Here is a 19,259-nt window from a genome sequence, read left to right as displayed (position 1 = left end):
CCTGCATTTCTGAATTCAGTGCACCAGGCCCAGGCTAAGAGTACCTCAAACAAAGATTACATGGGATAGTAATACTGCGTGACAGACAAACCTCAAGAAAAATCCACTAGTTTCTCCTCAAGGAGTTCTGCTCAGCCTTCTCCATCAAACATTCATGAAGATACACACACGCACACACCGATGCACGCAAAGCTCTCAGCTCCACAGATGTAATGTTCGCTATAAGTCTTTTTTATGTGACGGTTGGTTATTGTTCGTGTATAGAAAGCGCACGGAATGAGAACAACATGGCTTCTGTCAGCATAACAGTTTGTGTGGAATGGTTTGTTGTCATTCTTGTGCAATTAAAATCAATCAGTAGATTTTGAAAAATGAAAGTGTACTTAATATTGCTTATGTTTCTTAAATAGATGCACAATAATGCAAAATGCATGTCAAGATAGACAAACTTCCTGATTTTTTTCCCTATCTGTGTGTTTCCTCAGCCAATCGGAGCGCTGAACCCAAAGCGTGCTGTATTCTATGCCGACCGCTATGAATCATGGGATGAGGAAACTCCACCCTGCCACTACACAACCCACTATTCCACTGCAGCCTCCACCCTCCACTGGCTTGTCCGAATCGTAAGTCTCGTTGATTGGATGGATGCAAGGAATTTGATATCTTCAACATCTGGGAAGTACCTAGTTTTACTGGATAGTTAACTGAGCTGAGCTGCTTCTGGCTCATATTATGGCCTCTATGAATGTTTTCAACGAGAGGAAGTGCAATTATGTCACCCGTTTATGAATATTCTAATGATTACAATGCAAATACCCCTTTTTTATTGGATTTGAAGATTTGTATTACATTTGGATTACATTAAAGGAGACCTATTATGCCCCTTTTTACAATGTGTAATATAAGTCTCAGGTGTAATACAAGTCTCAATATTTGACCCTGGACCACAAAACCAGTCATAAGGGTCTTTTTTTTAAAAAAACTGAGATTTATACATCATCTGAAAGATGAATAAATAGGCTTTGATACATTGATGTATGGTTTGTTAGAATAGGACAATATTTGGCTGAGATACAACTATGTGAAAATCTGCAATCTGAGGGTGCAAAAAACAAAACAAAAAAAAATCTAAATATTGAGAAAATCACCTAATTAAGTTCTTTAGTAATGCATATTACTAATCAAAAATTAAGTTTTGATATATTTATGGTAGGAAATTTGCAAAATATCTTCACGAAACATGATCTTTACTTAATCCTAATGATTTTTGGCGTAAAAGAAAAATCCGTACCATGTATTGTTGGCTATTGCTACAAATATACCCGTGCTACTTATGACTGGTTTTGTGATCAAGGGTCACATATGTAATATAAGTCCCCAGAATGTGTCTGTGAAGTTTCAGCTCAAAATACCCCACAGATTATTTATTATATAATTTTGAAAATGCCTGTTTTGAGTGGAAGCAGAAACACGCTGTTTTCGTGGATGTCTCTTTAAACGCAAATGAGCTGCTGCTCCCCGACCCCTTTTTCCAGAATAGGGCTGTGTCTTTACAGCTCATACGTCAGATACTCTGCTAAAAAAACAAAAAAAAAACATTTGTTTATAATGTTTGATTATAATGTGTATCGCGCTGAAATCATGCGTTTTCAGCTATATTAGTTTAAACTAAAGATATATGGTTTTCTGAGCACACACATCTGAAGCACGCGAGCAAAAAGCGGCTATCACACGGCATGTGAGTACTAAACTCTCCTTCATGTCTTATTGCGCTTAAACTGTCAAATGCACAAGTTTATGTTAAAACACACACATCTTGTCTCCTCTGAGGCTGGGACTCTAAATAGTGTTCTGTGCTCATCAGTGCAGCCAAAGACAGAACAGTTAGGCATGCTTTGCTCAAACTTTCGCCATGGCGTTTGAACTGGTACACCGTTGTAGCTTGCAAAAATAATGGCGGCACCATTGGTGGAAATTTACAGATTAAGGTGTGGTAATATTATAATAAGATCCCCTTTCTACGTCATGGGGGGAACGAAATTTGAGCGGCCCCTTTTTAATCCATGCAGAGAAAAGCTTACCAAAAAAAAAAATTACTGGGTTGTTGTTTTTCATGTCTTCTGGGTTGGTAGATGCTCTGGGGACCCAATTATAGCACTTTAAAAAAGTCAGATTTTCATGATATGTCGCCTTTAAATCTTTTATATTTACGTTACACCATGCAAAATCTATTCAAAAATGTGATATTCTTCAAAATGTATCATGGCTGTACATTGGAAATGATGCTGTCAAGAGTCTGCGTATACATAAAACATTCCAATACGATAACCCCGAACCCAGTTAGTGGATCAAATCACCGTCAGTCAAAGCACACGTTAGCGCGTCCTTTCACCACACACGCGAATCAACCCCTACATCTCAATCCACGAGCTTGATGTTCCGCTACAGAGAGCCGGTGAGTGGATTTCACAGGCTGGTAAACAGGCATATGTGAAAAAGAAGTCAAAAACCTCTGCGTAATGATTTACAGGCTGGTACGTGACAGCTTTATGCCTCTCAGACAGCACACGGAGCGCTGGGAAACATGTCCATCATTGTCTCCTGCTAACGTCCTCACTTGCCCTGAGTCTCCAAGTGCTGATCTGGGACAAATGGACTGGTAGACACACACAAAAAAAAAAGCCCAGATCAACACAGAAAATGAAGTTGTTCCTAAGGTTGAGAGGAGATTGGGTTTGAGTATCTCCTGATGCTTTCGTTTTTTCCACATTTGTTACATCATATGACTATGTTTTACTAGTCTACAATGATAAACAATACACTGTTGTCTTTTGTTATATAATTAGATTTTTTCACTGCATTAACGTTCTATGCTAGAACTCAAATCAGTCATGCGGAGTATTTGGATTAGATCCACATACTTGTTTTTGTGTCAGATTTTATGATGAATGCAATCTAAACCAAGTGTAGTTTGTTTACAAAGCAATTTGTGTATGTGATTTGATTGAAAAGCCATTAAAGCTCATTATTTTAAAAGACCTCTTTTAATGAGGAATCCGTCTATCCATCTTGCGAGAAAAAATTAAAACACATAATGAAAACTTAGTAATTGGCTCTTCCAAGGCGGCCCGTAGCGTTGGTGATGATGATTTAGAAGGTTCCCCTTGGCAGCTCTCACACCAGGCTTGACTGAGACTGTAGACACCATCATCTTTTCCTCTGGCTGATCCAGCATCTCCATGTCAACTCCTCGTACTGCCAGCCCAGACTGATGACCCTGAATCTGCCAATTAGAGCCAGAGCTGAGCTCCTCAGCCAACAGGCCATATAATTAACTCCGCCTCGGGCGCTGTTACAGAAAATGAGAGGACAAAAAAAACCTTCCACAAACTCTTCATAATCTGACAGATGAGTCCCTACATTGAGATGTTTGTGCAAACGGAACGTTTCCTAGAGCAGCGGAGAAGGACTCCATCACGAGATTGAATCCAATTACCATAGAAATGAATGTAGATGAATTTACTTTTTTATTCTACAGATGTTTTGGGCACCGAATAGCATTAGCGCATCGCAAAATGGTGCAGATTTGTCTAAACAAGCACCTAATTAGCAGTCAGAATCATGTGACACGTCTACGGTTATTTTCACACATTTGGAAAGATGTTTTTGAGCTTATTTGGGTCAATAAAAGTGACAGTGTTGTTTTGTGTCTACTCAATTGTAGGAGCCTTTCACTACATTCTTCCTGAACGCCAACGGCAACAAGTTTGATCACCCAAACCGCACTTTTTCCGGCATCGCCCGCTCGTGGAGGCACTGCCAACGTGATACTGCAGATGTGAAGGTAATCAGATATTATTTTTTGTACATTGTAATGTCTAAATGGGCTCGGAAAGTAGTCATTAGTGCCTGACTGTTATGATGATATAGGTGCAACATTACTATCTGCAACTGTGAGGAATCGAATAAACAGTTTGCCTCTTTTTAGTGCAATCAGTCAACTAAAACTGGTATCATCCAGTTCCCAAAAAACAAACAGGATTGCATTGTTTTGATTTGCAACACCAATTAGTTCCTGTAGCTTCTGAGCTGCATCAACACTATTTTTTCTGTTTATGTGTGGGTTTTTTTTGGTGAAATTAAGATTTTTCTTCATAAACATTTAAAGTAAAACATCGTTCAGCATGCACATATTTCAGAGAGGCATCACTTCATCACCGTAATGGTTGTTCCCCCGTTGCTTACGTTCGATTTCAGCCCCTCTCTGCTGCTCAGCAAGCGTATTCGAGCTGACCTAAAAGTGTCATACTTTTCCAGCACACTCGGTGACGGGTTAGCTTCGCCCCAGGCAATTAATAAAGCATTAATGACAAAAGCTATTTAAAATGTAGTCTTTTATGTAAAGGCAGGGCTTTTTACTACCCCAGGCTGGGGAACAGCATCCAACAACACGAGGTGCAGGCGATATGCACAGCAAGTGAGCGGCTGTACAGGGAAACGCTGGATATGTTAACAAATACAGGCCTCTCGGAACCACTGCAGTGTCTGTGTGGATCATGTTAAACACATTTAATGGTCACCAATCTGTTAGGACAGAAAATAGGGATTTTTTTGTCTTTTCTTGTGGAGCATGAGGTGATTTTTATTATGTATGAACAGCATGAATTTTATCATTGTTTGACTAGCTTTGTATGACTATTACGTTTTAAAAATCTACAATAACTATCCAAATCACTAAACTCTTGCACACACACACACACACACACACACTAAAAATAATGAACTCTGATAAGCCATCATTCTTTGCTTTATTTATTTTTTCTTGGTGCATTTTAAAATTGCATATACTGCATTCAGTAAATTTTATTAAGATATTTTAGTTAATGTTTAAAATAACATATAGTATAATTATGATTATAATATAATTATATATATATATTTATTTATTTATTTATTTGAATATACTTCACTTTTTATTTTATACAAAATAGATAATAGATAAGAAAAATATTAAGATATTTATTGGAAATATAAGATAATAGATAAGAAAAATATTAAGTTATTTAGTGATTTTTATATTTTTAATTTATATACAGTATCTCACAGAAGTGAGTACCCACACACACACTAAAGGACATGGAAGTATAAAAATATAAAATAAAATTAAAAATATCTTAATTAACTGACTTAAAAAAAAAAAAAAAAAAAAATATATATATATATATATATATATATATATGTATGTGTGTGTGTGTGTGTGTGTGTGTGTGTGTGTGTGTGACCCTGGACTACAAAACCAGTCTTAAGTCGCTGGGGTATATTTGTAGCAATAGCCAAAAATAAATTATATGGGTCAAAATTATCAATTTTTCTTTTACGCCAAAAATCATTAGGATATTAAGTAAAGATCATTTTCCATGAAGATATTTAGTAAATTTCTTACCAGAAATATATCAAAACTTCATTTTTGATTAGTAACATGCATTGCTAAGAACTTCATTTGGACAACTTTATATGTACATTTATTTATTGTTATTTAATTTGTTTATACGCTTATTGTCCTTTAGTACTGTCGCAGTGGCCTTCAGTTCATTCTGCATCATTTCACCCCAAACTTACTCATTACCCACAATTCTCTCTGTAATAATCCCATGCACCAGGAAACAGCTAAATAACAGCATTAAAAGAGCAAATCAAAGTTCACTGGCCATTTGGTCTTTCCAGACCACTGCCTCAGCACTGGTCTTGTCTTATAAAGGTCATTATGCTGCATCATTGATCTATTTCTGTTCTAAATATGTGTATATGTACAAATCTGTCAATAGATATTTTAGTTAGATATTTCATGCCAATTTGGCGATGTTTTATAATTTTCAAGGTATCAGAATATGCTTTTAAGTATTGTCTCAACATCCAGCAAGTGATCAGCTCAGCACTCTGGCCTCGTGGTAAAAGCGAAAGAATAACTTTCCCTCCGATCTTCACCAGTTTCTCAATAATCTGTTGGCGGTGCTCTGTCTGAAGGAGTGGGATGAGGCAGTCGTGCCCGGTGACAGCTCTCCAGGAGGGTGTCATTAGGGCGAACGGTGTAAAGCTGAAGAGTCTGAGTGTGATTGACTTGTCAGCCCATTATGAGGCTGTAGAGGAATTATTGGCTCGCGAGTGGAGCGGGCTGAGGACGTGGATCACAACGCTAGCAGCCCAAACTGTTCGCGGCTGAGTAGCTGTCTGCAAACTTTATAAACCAAACCTCCTGCGAGAGTAGAGATGGAGCTCTGTCCAGTTTTGATTGGCACCCTCGAGGTTGTGTTTGGCTTTAATATTGCAGTCACTATGGTACCGTCAAGATACTTTAGTTGTGAATGAGTTGTTGTGTGATGATAATGAATCTCCTTGACGTTTTACATTTACACAAAATGTCAAAACTAGATTGCTTGTAATCAATAGCGCCGTTGACACTGGATTTGTCTGCTGGGACGTCTAATTTCTATTTTAGATGTACTGCAGAGCTACTTCTGCTACTGTATGTTTCTCATCTATCTGAAATAAGATGATGTTATTGACAAATATCGTAATGTGATATGTTTTTGCTATAGATTTTATTTGTTGCACAGTACCAGTTAAACGTTTTTGAACAGTAAGTTTTTTTAATTAATTCTCTTTTGCTCACCAAGCCTGCATTTATTTGAACCAAAATACAGCAAAAGCAGTAATATTCTGAAATAGTTTTACTATTTAAAATAACTTTTTGAATATATTTTAAAATGTCATTTATTCCTGTGATCAAAGCTAAATTTTCAGCATCATTACTCCAGTCTTCAGTGTCACGTGATCCTTCAGAAATCATTCGAATATGCTTATTTGCTGTCCAAGAAACATTTTAGTTGAATTATTATTATCAATATTTAAAACAGTAAATTTATTCAGGATTATTTGATGAATAGAAAGATCCAAAGATTATCATTTATCTGAAATAAAAAGATTTTGTAACATTATATACAATACCATTCAAAAGTTTGAATGGAGTCTTTTGGGTAAGACACTTCTTTTTAGAAAGAATACTTTAAATTGATCAAAAGTGATGATAAAGACATTTACAAAAGATTTCTATTTCAGATAAATGCTGTTCTTTTTGAACTTACTATTCATAAAAGAAGCCTGAAAAAATTCTACTCAGCTGTTTTCAACATAATAATAATAATAATAATAATAATAAATCTGTTTTGCGCAGAAAATCTGAATATTAGAATGATTTCTGAAGGATCATGTGACTAGAGTAATGGTGCTAAAAATTTAGCTTTTTAATCACAGGAATAAATGACATTTTAAAATATATTCACATAGAAAACAGTTATTTTAAATAGTAAAAAAATATTTCAGAATTGTACTGTTTTTGCTGCACTTTGGATCAAATAAATGCAGGCTTGATGAGCAGAAGAAACTTTTTTTTTCAATCTTAATGTTCAAAAACCTTTGACTGGTAGTGTACATTTTTTAAATACCTTCTGACCCTTCTGTCTTGTTTTGTAAATCTCATTTTAAATTTAATTTAGAATTATTACATTTTAGAACAGCTAAATGTTCTAATATTAATGTTACTACTGCTGTAATATTGATCATAATAGATTAACATGATAATAGATATTGATAATAATTGGGATTGGCCTGTGTTAGTGAATATTCAGCGATGACATACAGCTTTAAATCTAATTGTGCAGACAGTTTATTGGTGGTCTACAATGTAGACATGAGGTTAGCATTTTAGAGCTGTCTGCTGTGATAGAAATCTGAGACATTCTGAAGGATCATTGAAATATTGAGGTTTAACGCTCATAAAAGAGTGTATTTTTAAATACTGACCCTACAGCAAAAGCACGCTGTGTTTTATTATAGGCATACTGTTTCTTGTGACCCTGCATGTGAAAGTCCTCTGTTTTATGGTACTTTAAAGAAGTCTCTTACACACACCAAGGGGCCGTGGTTAAACAGCTCGTTTCAACAGACACTATAACAGCAACTTGAATCCAGAACAGCAGCATTGGGGAGAAAGCATTCAACCTGTCAGGTTCAGATGTGAGCAGGCAGAATGAGGTCTTAAATGATTTTAAATGGTTTTAAAGCTTCTTCAAAGGCAAGAGCTTTTGAGTGACACTAAACGGGGAGGAGGTCACATTCCTCGTGTGCACATGCCCCAATGTACAGAGGCGTCTCTCACAGGGAATTATGGGTAATTTGCACTGATATGGCAGTGAGAATGGAGAAGAATTGGGGATGTGGCAGCTTTAGTGGATAAGAGATAATCAGGGTCAGGGAAGCATGCAAAAAAATTAAGCAAAAATTAATAATGCCAACATATCAGTAGAACTATTAAAGCTTTTATAGTATTTGTGTATTTAAACTTCTAAGCACAACTAGGGGTTAAAACCATATATGTGACCCAGGACCACAATCATAAGGGTCAATTAATAAATAAGCTTTCCATTGATGTATGGTTTGTTATGATAGGACAATATTTGGCCGATATACAACTATTTGAAAATCTGGAATCTGAGGGTGCAAGAAAAAAAAAAAAAAATTGAGAAAATAGCCTTTAAAGTTGTCCAAATTAAGTTCTTAGCAATGCATATTACTAATCAAAAAGTAAGTTTTGATATATTTACAGTAGGAAATTTACAAAATGTCTTCATGGAACATGATCTTTAAATTAATATCCTAATGATTTTTGGCATAAAAGAAAAATCAATTTTACAATGTATTTTTGGCAATTGCTACATATATACCCCAGCGACTTAAGATTGGTTTTGTGGTCCAGGGTCACATATAGACGATCCAGTTGAGTTTTGTCTCAATTTAATGTGTGTAATCATAAGAAGTTTTCTTATCTTATCATTTAAAAAATCTTTAAAGCTTTATGCTTCCTTCTATCATTTCGAATCATGGTTACTCACCCAAAATCCCAATTTAGCCTCTGGGCACAACAAAACCAGACCTGCTTCACGTACTTAAACAAATACAGCAGATCCATCCATCAGCTCACTTCAAACATTAATAAAGTTTTCTGTCATCTCTCATGTTTCCTTTGTATTTTCACCCTCCCCCATCTCCGTGCGTTTGCCACATTCCCACACTCTCCGAGTGTTTTAAAATGTACTCTGATGGTCCTTCACTGGTCTCCTGGGGTCATTTTCCATGGCCGCCTGAAACATTGCCAACATTTTGATTAATTGAACTTCAAAACATGCAATGTTGAAAACATTGGTATTTTTGCATGTGCATATTAACTCCCTGTTTCCTGTATCCCTATACAAATCTGTTTTGGATTTGATTTTGAGCTTCTTTTGCTTGTTCTTCCCCTCCTGTCCTCTTTCTCGTCACCTCATAGGAGCTGATCCCTGAGTTCTACTACCTGCCGGAGATGTTTGTGAACAATAATGGCTACTGTCTGGGTGACAGGGATGACGGTGTCCCTGTTTGTGATGTAGAACTACCAGCCTGGGCAAAGAAACCTGAGGACTTTGTCAGGATCAACAGGATGGTAAGTCGAACTCACTACCTAACCACAACAACTCTCTTCATCACATGGCCTGAATACAAACTGCACATACTGGATTCTGTCATTCACAAAATTTGTAGATACAATAGTGGACTTTAGTGAGCCTTTCTCAGCTCAGAGACAAAGATAGTTGTCCTCTCCCGACCATCTCTCTCTTCTGTTTAGCTTTGGGAATAATAGAAAACCATTCAGAGCAATAGCCAACAATACATTGCATGGGTCAAAATGATCGATTTTCTTTTATGCCAAACATCATTAGGATATTAAGTAAAGATCATGTTCCATGAAGATATTTTGTAAATGTCCTACTGTAAATATAGCAAAACTTAATTTTGAATTAGTAATATGCATTGCTAAGAACTTGGACAACTTTAAAGGCGATTTTCTCAATATTTAGATTTTTCTGCACCCTCAGATTCCAGTTTTCAAATAGTTATATCTCAGCCAAATATTGTCCTATCATAACAAACCATACATCAATGGAAATGTTATTTATAGATGATGTATAAATCTCAATTAAAAAACAAAAAAACTGGACCCTTATGACTGGTTTTGTGGTCCAGGGTCACAATTCTGTTTGATTTACTAAAAAGAATGGTTAAGTCTTTTATTCTCAACAAGGCTGCATTTATTTGATCATAAATATGGTTAAAACAGAAATATTGTGAAATATTATGAATAAAAATTACTTTTATTCTGTATTTACTTTTGCTTTATATTTTTGTGAAAACTGTGATACAAGGATTAAAAATAAAAACATGTATTTGAAATAAAAATCTGTTTTAATATTATAAATGTCTGTACTGTCACTTTTGATCAATTTAATGCATCCTTGCTGAATAAAAGTATTCATTTCTTTCAAGAAAATGAGCGTGTAAGCAAATCTGACTTAGAAATCTGATTCATTTTTGAATATATTCATTAAGACACTCATGCAAATAAACTGCATATCAAAAAATGATTAAAAAACAATGCATTGATTCAGAAAATGTGGGAGATCTGTAGTCCAATAATGTCATATTGCTTTGTTAACTATATTACATCAACTGATGTAATGTCTGAACAGAATCTGCAGAATCTTAAATTCTTAATCTAGTGTTTAATCTGTAATCCATTTCCTTCTGTCTGTTCCCCTGAGATCACACTGATTCGTTCAAATGAAACAGCATCCTGGTCCCCTGCAGGCTTCTGTGTGCTGCTTTTCCACAGTGAAGGTCGTAATGTAGTGCACTGCTCGATACTAATGTAATCTACCGCTGACCTGAATGATGTCACGGAGGACAGGCCTGGCCACTGTCCCTTATAATGTTACCCTAATGCCGGCTTCATCAATCATGATTTGGCTCGCAGCAGACAGGATGTGTGTGTGTCCACCAATCCCTGTAGACTGCAGTGGGCTCAAAATTGTGTTCTGCCTCTTACAATGGCTGTATCTTACACATGTACTCATAAATATGAGAGAACCGCATGGGGAAAGATGGGAATTGTATATGCTGCATGATGTATAAATTGAGTGTTTGTGCATTTAATGCCACTGATTGTGTATCAAAACTTCTGCCATATCAAAGTATTATAGGATGGGCTGTGGCCCATGCTGCCTGAGGAAAAAGTGCGTGTGTATGTGCACTACAGGAAACACACTTGACCTTTTCAGATGCAGTGACAGTGTTGGAGTGTGTGTGTGTGTCTTGTGGAGGTGACCTTTCCTCCGGTCTCTTTTTTTTTTTGGTTTAACACATTCAGCTATTGAGACACGTACTCGCACCTACATATGCACATATCCAAAGATCACACAAGTAGCTGTCTGTTAAAATGAGATTTCCTTAAGAAAGGGCTTGAGGATGTCAAAACACCTCAGACATATCAAACTATTTGACAGGAGCCTTGAATGGTGCAAAATCTGTTCAGGTCTCACAGTTTGGTTTCTTCCTTCTGGTAAAACTCAGATTTTTGTGGCCCAAAATACAGCATCTTCATAACTTTAACAAAAGCTGGTGTAAATATATAAATATAATAAGCTTCCCGTCTGGTTTTAAAGAAGTAACTGATCTACGCATATGGTTATAATTTACTCCTCAGGTATGTTATGAATCCATTTGGCTTTATTTCTTCCAGCAAAGAAGTGTAGTAGAAAGTCCTGGTTCCTTTTTTCATAACAGTTCTATTCCTCTTAACTTTTATTTTATTTTTTTATCTTTGATTCACTAAAAATAACTCTTAAGAATCATTTATTGAAGAAATTAATTTGTTTTAGTTTCAGATTTTATAAAAAAAAAAAATGTCGCTGGTTCTGAATAAGTTAACTAGTTAACTTTTCCATTTAAACAGTTTGTGTAAATAAACAATTCACAGGCCATATAAATGATTCACTGATTCATTTCTGTACATATTATTAAGTCTTCTCAGATCGGAACCAGAAAAGCAACTTTAAAACACCATAATATTGGTCCATACATCTGGTGTGCTGTATTTCAAGTCTTCTTAAGTCGTATGATAACGTTTTGTGAGGTACATATTGAAATTTAATTTATTTTTTTATAGCTCTCAAAAGCTCTCTTTAATTTGATCTCATTGACGTAAAACATGCCTTGACACATTGGCAAACCATGTTTGAATATTTATCTTGCCAAATTTCCGGGTCATTCTGTAAAATGTCTTCCTTTGTGAGCCACAGCCAGGGTTGCCAAGTCCGCAGTTTTCTCAAAATTGGGCTACTTTAACACTGTTGCCGCGGGTTATTTTTCATGTCCGCAGGTTGAAGCGATCCCAATAATGTCATATTTAGTCCCAGGAATGTGAAATGTACCAGGGGAACCCTGCCAACAAACATGCATTTTACCTCCCAGAACGTGGACCCCCCCTTGAAACACGATTAGGCTAGTTTTGAGTAGCAATTGGACAGGTTTTATTGCAAAAACCTGGCAACCCTGTCCACAGCAGAAAGAAAATCATGATAACTTTAATATTTCATACACTAAACATGCAGGAATACCAACACAAATATCCAGTTTCAATCAATTTTAATTTCATTTTGTGGTCAGTTTTTAATGTAATTATTTGCTTTGTTGCATTGACTGTTAGGTATGTTAGGTTAGTTCAATAGCACATACATTTTTAAATAGGCTACGGCTCGATTTTGTCCTTAGATCTTGTCCTTTATTTTTCTCTTTCTGCTGCTCTTTCTCTCTGTCTCATTTAATCCCCTCTTTCTCTCCTTGTCTTTGTGCTCCCTTCCTCTCTCTCCGTTCCCCTCCTGCCATTTCTTCCTCTCTTTCTTTCACTTAGTGTTCCCATCTTTGCATGTGTCACTTTCGATTGTAATGACATGCCCTGGGGGGAACTCAGCCCCTGCGCTCCGCGGCTTGCTCTGTTGGTAATAGCTGTTATTTCTGATGTGAGAGTGAGTGTGTAAATTCCAGCAGCGGTGCCCTGGGTGTGTTTGTGTGTGAGAGGGAGAAAAAAGTGTGTATTTGTGTGCCACTCTGTGTTATTTGTTCACCCCGTTATCTCAGTATGACAGTTTTTGATGGGATTTGATAACTATAATAAAGCACTTCTGTGCATCTTTAAGCGTTAACAGCAGTATCCAGTCCTGTATTGGAATAGAATAATACTTTGAATTCATAACTGACCATAGTTAATGGTCAAAAATAGAAGACAATAGAAAATATAGAAGAAATGCTCACTGATTGCAGGTACCATAAACAGGGTGTTTGTGTTTGTGTGTGTGTGTGTGTGTGTGTATATATATGTATATATATATATGTATATAATGATGAAATACAATAATAAAAATGACAAAAAATACAACAAAATGACTAATATTATATATTAATATTTTTAATTCATTAAGAAATTAAAAAAAAAAATTCAGCAAGGACACTTTAAAGACATTCATGTTACAAAAGATTTCTCTTTCAGATAAATGCTGTTCTTTTGTACGACGTCATTAAAAATAAAAAAATCTAAGATTACGAGATTAAAGTTGTAATATTTCGAGAATAAAGTCGAAATTACGAGAATAAAGTCGAAATACTACGAGAATAAAGTCGAAATACTACGAGAATAAAGTCGAGTAAAGTCTAAATGTTTCGAGAATAAAGTCTAAATGTTTTGAGAATAAAGTCGAAATACTACATGAATAAAGTCGAAATGTTTCGAGAATTTAAATAGTAGAAATTAAAGTTATAATATTTTGAGAGTATAGCCTATATTGCGCATGCAAATGGCCCACATTGAGAGCACCGAGAGAAGTTGCCTGGCCACCGGAATTGATTTTAATATTGTTGCGTCCGAGCGGCCGCATCATCTTACTGGGATGTCAATTTTAAGGACTCGCGGAAACAGCTTAATATCAAGAATATGATATTTATTAACAGACTGAACAGGATTCTTTATTCTTAAAACATTTCGACTTTAATCTCAAAACATTTCGACTTTGTTCTCGAAACTTTTCGACTTTATTCTCGAAACTTTTGAACTTTATTCTCGTAATATTTCGACTTTATTCTCGTAGTATTTCGACTTTATTCTCGTAGTATTTCAACTTTATTCTCGTAATATTTTTACTTTATTCTCATAGTATTTCGACTTTATTCTCGTAATTTCGACTTTATTCTCGAAATATTGCAACTTTAATCTCGTAATCTTAGATTTTTATTTTTTTTAACGAGGCACTAAAACGCCGTCGTACTTTTGAACTTTCTCTTCATCAAAGAATCCTGAAAAAAATTATCATTACTTTTTCAATGGAAATTTTATTCAGTAAGATTATTTTCAACATTAACAAGAAACATTATTTTAAATTGTAATAATACTTCACAGTATAACTCTCTTTACTGTATTTTTGATCAAATAAATGCTGCCTTGGAGACTTTTTTTCAGAAACATTAAAAAAAAAAAAAAAAAAGTACAGACCCCAAACTTTTGATCAATATGTTTTTGTGTATATATTTTATCTAGCAACAATCACACATTTTTGTACTGTGTATTGTTGGATTAGTTCAATTTCAGTGTTATGAATGAAAACTGTTAAGAGGTATTTATTTTTATTGAAACAAAGTTATTTATTTACATTTTGGACACTTATGTGGATCTCAGGCTATTGCAGTCTTCTAAATAGAGAAGCGTCACCGCGGGTGTATGTTTATCTGTGCATGTGTGTTCGCGTCTGTACGTCTGTGTGTGTTTGTGTTCATGTTGTGTATGTGTACCTTTCACCTCTAATTGCTCCGCTCCCTTTGACAGGCCCTGGAAAGCGAGTTTGTGTCGTGTCAGCTGCACCAGTGGATTGACCTTATTTTTGGCTACAAGCAACGTGGGCCCGAGGCGGCACGCGCCCTCAACGTCTTTCACCACCTGACCTACGAGGGCTCCGTCAACCTCGACAGCCTCGCCAGTGATCCCCCGATGCGCGAGGTAGGTCGCCATGGCGGCGTTGCCATGAAAACAGCAACAGGCTTTCAGAATTTGTGGCTAAGATCTCTTTTTTTATGCAATTTTATAATTGGAACTGTGTCAGTAGAGGGTAAAATGCTTTATAAATGTCACCACTAGATGGACTGCTGTCTATTCTGACATTATATAGCTAAATAGTGTGGGGTGTTTTTAAATTGATATATTTGCAGTTAGCTTTTCTTTTAAGGATTCCAGATGCAACAGGTTTAAAAACGATGGCGTAAGATTCGCAATATCAGCATTCGTCAACCGCCGTTCAGGCATGAATGAACCCAGTTTCAATTCAGTTTGAATATCTGACTGTCAGTATGTGTCATTCAGATCTTGTCATGCAAATAATGTCCTCTGGTAAAGAGAAACTCAGACTGCTTACTCATGCGCTTTGGATCTTCTGCCAGGTAAAAAGTAGTAACCGTAAAACTTTGTACAAATAACTACTTTACTTAAAGGTAAGGTTGATAATGTCTGTGCCATTAAAGACATCAGGCAGATATATGAAAGTGGTTTTTGCCCATGCAAAGTCACCATCACATGCCAAGTCTCAATGCTATTCTGAGCCTTCATCAATGTACTTTTTTTTTTTTTTTTTTCGCAGCTTGTTTTATCATCCAGCAGGCAAAAATTGTAAATCTGATCATATAGAGAAGTAGTGGCAATCTTTTCCACAACAAACTGCATAATTTGAGATGTGTCTATTGCATAAATAGTGCACAAGTGAGCATTATTTAAGTATTATTTGTACATGGTAAAAAAAAAGAAAGAAAATACAACAGATTATTAGAGTGTGTTTTGCTATATATATAAATTCCATGTTTAATTTAATGTGTTACTTTCCATTTCTTTTTTTTTGTTTTATTCCTTTTTTTTTTTTTACTGGCAATTCCTGAGCGAAAATTGTTTCCACGCGAAATAGATTTAGTGTATGAAATTATAGTATGTTATTAATATTTTGAAATGGCTTATATATAATTTTTTTTTTTTTTTTGCAATTTATTTTCAATTTTAGTAATTCCATTATGTGCTGTAACTTGTCATTTGTATTAGTTTTTATTTTTTATTTTATTCTATTTAGCTTTAATTGATTTTATTTAGGTTTTAGTTTGAGTAATTTTAGTACTTTAACTTAACCTTATTTTAGTTAGCTGCCAAGGCAACAAGTTTAAGTTTTTCATATAATATTTATATTTTCAGTTTCAGATAGCGAAAACAAAGTTTAAAAAGTTTTAGTTTTAAGGATTCAGTAAACACTATTTGACATGAAATAGTAGTATTTGTTTATTTTCCGGTTACCTACTAAAATTGAATTCATCAAGCAATTACGATGTAAATCAATGTTATTGATTTTCCACACAATACTCTTTATTGACTGGTGGAAGTTTTGAAAATGACTTAATTGTGTTTGTGGATATGACTCCAGTTGAACAGCAGCAGCTGGTAGGCAGTGTGTTTGCAGCCGTATGTACCCCATTCCTCCCTCCCTTCCTCCTCTTTTTCTCGCTCTCATTCCCTCTATCTCTCCCGCTCCCTGTGATACCCACCATCTGCTGTCTGCAAAACAAGTCATTTATATACTGTCACTTCCAGGACTGCCTTTATTTGTCAAGTGACCACTATGCAAATCACTCACGGAACAGGGGGGCTAATTATCAAACAATATGGAGAAAGCTTTGCTTTTCATCATTCGGCTCTACATTCCAGACAATAGCAATTATGTTTCTTTCATGTGGCCGCGTTCTTCACAAGCAGTCCAGAGCAATGGTAGCTGACAGCAAGGTTTGTTAGCCTCGGAAGAGCCAGAAAACCGGCTTTTATTTGTCAGTCCTGGAGTTTGAGAAGCCTTTATGTTCCATTCAGTATATTAATAAAGTCTATATTGCTTTTTATGTCATCCAAGCACCTGGCAACTGGCATTCAGGCACTTGAGGAAAGCTGACCTCAACTTGACTTGTTAAATGCATGAAGGAGTTTTTGCTAGTTAACCAATGGCCCTTGAGCTCAAAACATTAAAGGAATAACCTCACAGACAAAATCTATGACCTCAAGTGTGCTAAATTCACTACCGTTTCTAAGGTCTCTCGGTCTCAATCGGAGAGGGAGGACAGCTCATGGTATCTCGCTCAGAAATGTGACCGTCACCTTCAGGCTATTGATTCATTCTCCAGTGACAGGTGCATCCACAGCTCTGACATTAAGCACTGCAATTACGGCCTTAAAATGTCAAACTCTGGAGTTAAGGGTCATAACTCGTTCCAGAGTCAAATCAAAATGGCAGCAGTTGATGATGGAGTCACAGGACTCTAGTTGGCAGGGTTGTGTCACAGGAAAAACAGCGTTTACGGATGAAGAACATGCCAGCAATCTTTTGATTCAGATTTGTATTGCATGTAAACATAATAGCACTGCTTGTGAATTATTATCCGTCACTAATAAGCATTTTAATTATACGTTCATAAAAAAGGGTAGAGCATGTCAGTGTAAGAAAAGACAAGAGTAAGGTGCATTTGTTCTTTTCACAGTTTCCTGTTTAAAATAACAGATGTAAACTCCTATTTCCTGAATTATTATACTTATTTTAGAATTATTATTATTATTATTATTATTATTATTATTGATTGTATTATTATTATATTTTAGTACTTTATTGAAGTCTGTTTATATTTATTTTTAATATGATTATTTAATTGATTTTTATTTTTGTTGTTATTGTTATTTATTTAATTTATTTGTAAAGTCTACATTGTCTACATTTTATTATTTTAGTGCCTTTTTAATTCTGTTGATATTTGTTAGTAGTAATAGTATTAATAATAATAATTATTATTATTTATTTTTATTTATTTTTCTTTTCTATGTTATTTTTTTTAAATAACAGATGTAAACTCCTATTTCCAAGTCAGAATTATTATACTTATTATATAATAATAATAGTAATAATAACAATAATAATAATTATTATTATTATTGATTGTATATTTTAGTACTTTATTGAAGTCTGTTTATATTTATTTTAATGATTGTTATTTAATTTGTTATTTTTATTGTTATTAATTATTTAATTTATTTTTAAAGTCTACATTGATTTTTATTTTATTTTATTTTAGTGCCTTTTTAAGTCTGTTAATATTTATTATTAGTAGTATTATTATTAATAATAATAATTTATTTTAATAAAATAAAAAAAATAAAAGGATTTTATTTTATTTTATTTGATGCCAGTTTTTTTTTAGTTTTTTTTTTATTGGATGCCAAATGTTTCAAATGATTCATTAAAGTCTGAACATTTTTAAGAGAATGACTTAATATCAAATATGGCGTGAATAGTTTTATGGTGAGAACTTGTTTGTGAAATGATGCTTTAGCCTCATCAGCCTTGGTGTCAACATGTCTTAAAGTGCTTTATTCCACACAGGCCTACTTGAACATTTAAAAATTTTGATATGTTTTAGCTCTTTTTTTTTTTCTTTTTTTTTTTTAACATCCCATCACTAAACTCACAAAATCCTTATGGTTCTCTAAGAGCCTGAGATGAACATCAGAGCTTTGACATACCTGCACATCCTGACCCAAAGATGAAGTTGTGATTGACATGTCCCAGGTTATGATGGATGTTTTATGTCCATCTAAGCGTGGCGGCTTATGCCTCTGATGGAGAGACGATCAGCGTACAGCTTATGCAAGAGGTGTTTCTTATCAGCCGTAAAGAGCAGGGGCTTAAAGTGGATTATAGTAATGAACTGCCAGTTAAGGGTTACAGATTTCTGTTTGTGATAAAGTCTGTTTTTCTCCAACCAGTTGACACTGGGGCTGTTTGACAACATTGAGATGATTTAAAAGACGTGTCCCTCATATAACCTTAGCCAGAGCTTTGACTCTACAGTAGACATAACCTATCAGAATTGGATGTATAACAAGGTACAGTTGCTATAAACGCAGGACATTTTTCTGGACATTACATTCTGGATGTTAAAGTGCTGATATGTAATTCTTAGATATATTAGTAAGATAAATTAGATAAATTAGTAAGATTTATATATATATATATATATATATATATATATATATATATATATATATATATATATATATTAGTGCTGTCAATCGATTAAAAATTTAATTTGCATTAATCACAGTCATGAACTGTGATTAATCATGATTAATCACAAATTTAAAATACTAGGATTTACCTGTAAATGTGTTAAAATAAAGAAATGCATGACAAACTGTTTTAAGGAAACAGCCATTATCAGTC

The 19,259-nt window shown here is 34.8% G+C and overlaps 1 protein-coding gene across 16 annotated transcripts in view; it reads left to right on the top strand.

Moving 5' to 3' along the window:
• The window catches only part of nbeab (neurobeachin b), a 294,439-nt gene that overhangs the window by 246,740 nt on the left and 28,440 nt on the right, over window positions 1-19,259 (top strand). For all 16 annotated transcript variants that reach the window (XM_058799707.1, XM_058799708.1, XM_058799697.1 and 13 more), the window contains 4 exons: window positions 486-623; window positions 3,725-3,844; window positions 9,383-9,535; window positions 14,801-14,971. In XM_058799707.1, the coding sequence (XP_058655690.1) occupies window positions 486-623; window positions 3,725-3,844; window positions 9,383-9,535; window positions 14,801-14,971 (582 nt within the window). The remainder of the gene's footprint in view (window positions 1-485; window positions 624-3,724; window positions 3,845-9,382; window positions 9,536-14,800; window positions 14,972-19,259) is intronic.

This window comes from Onychostoma macrolepis, chromosome 15 (genome assembly GCF_012432095.1).
Source record: "Onychostoma macrolepis isolate SWU-2019 chromosome 15, ASM1243209v1, whole genome shotgun sequence".
Classification (NCBI taxonomy): domain Eukaryota; kingdom Metazoa; phylum Chordata; class Actinopteri; order Cypriniformes; family Cyprinidae; genus Onychostoma; species Onychostoma macrolepis.
The sequence above is the reverse complement of the archived record's forward strand: the minus strand, read 5'-3'. Positions and strand labels throughout refer to the sequence as shown.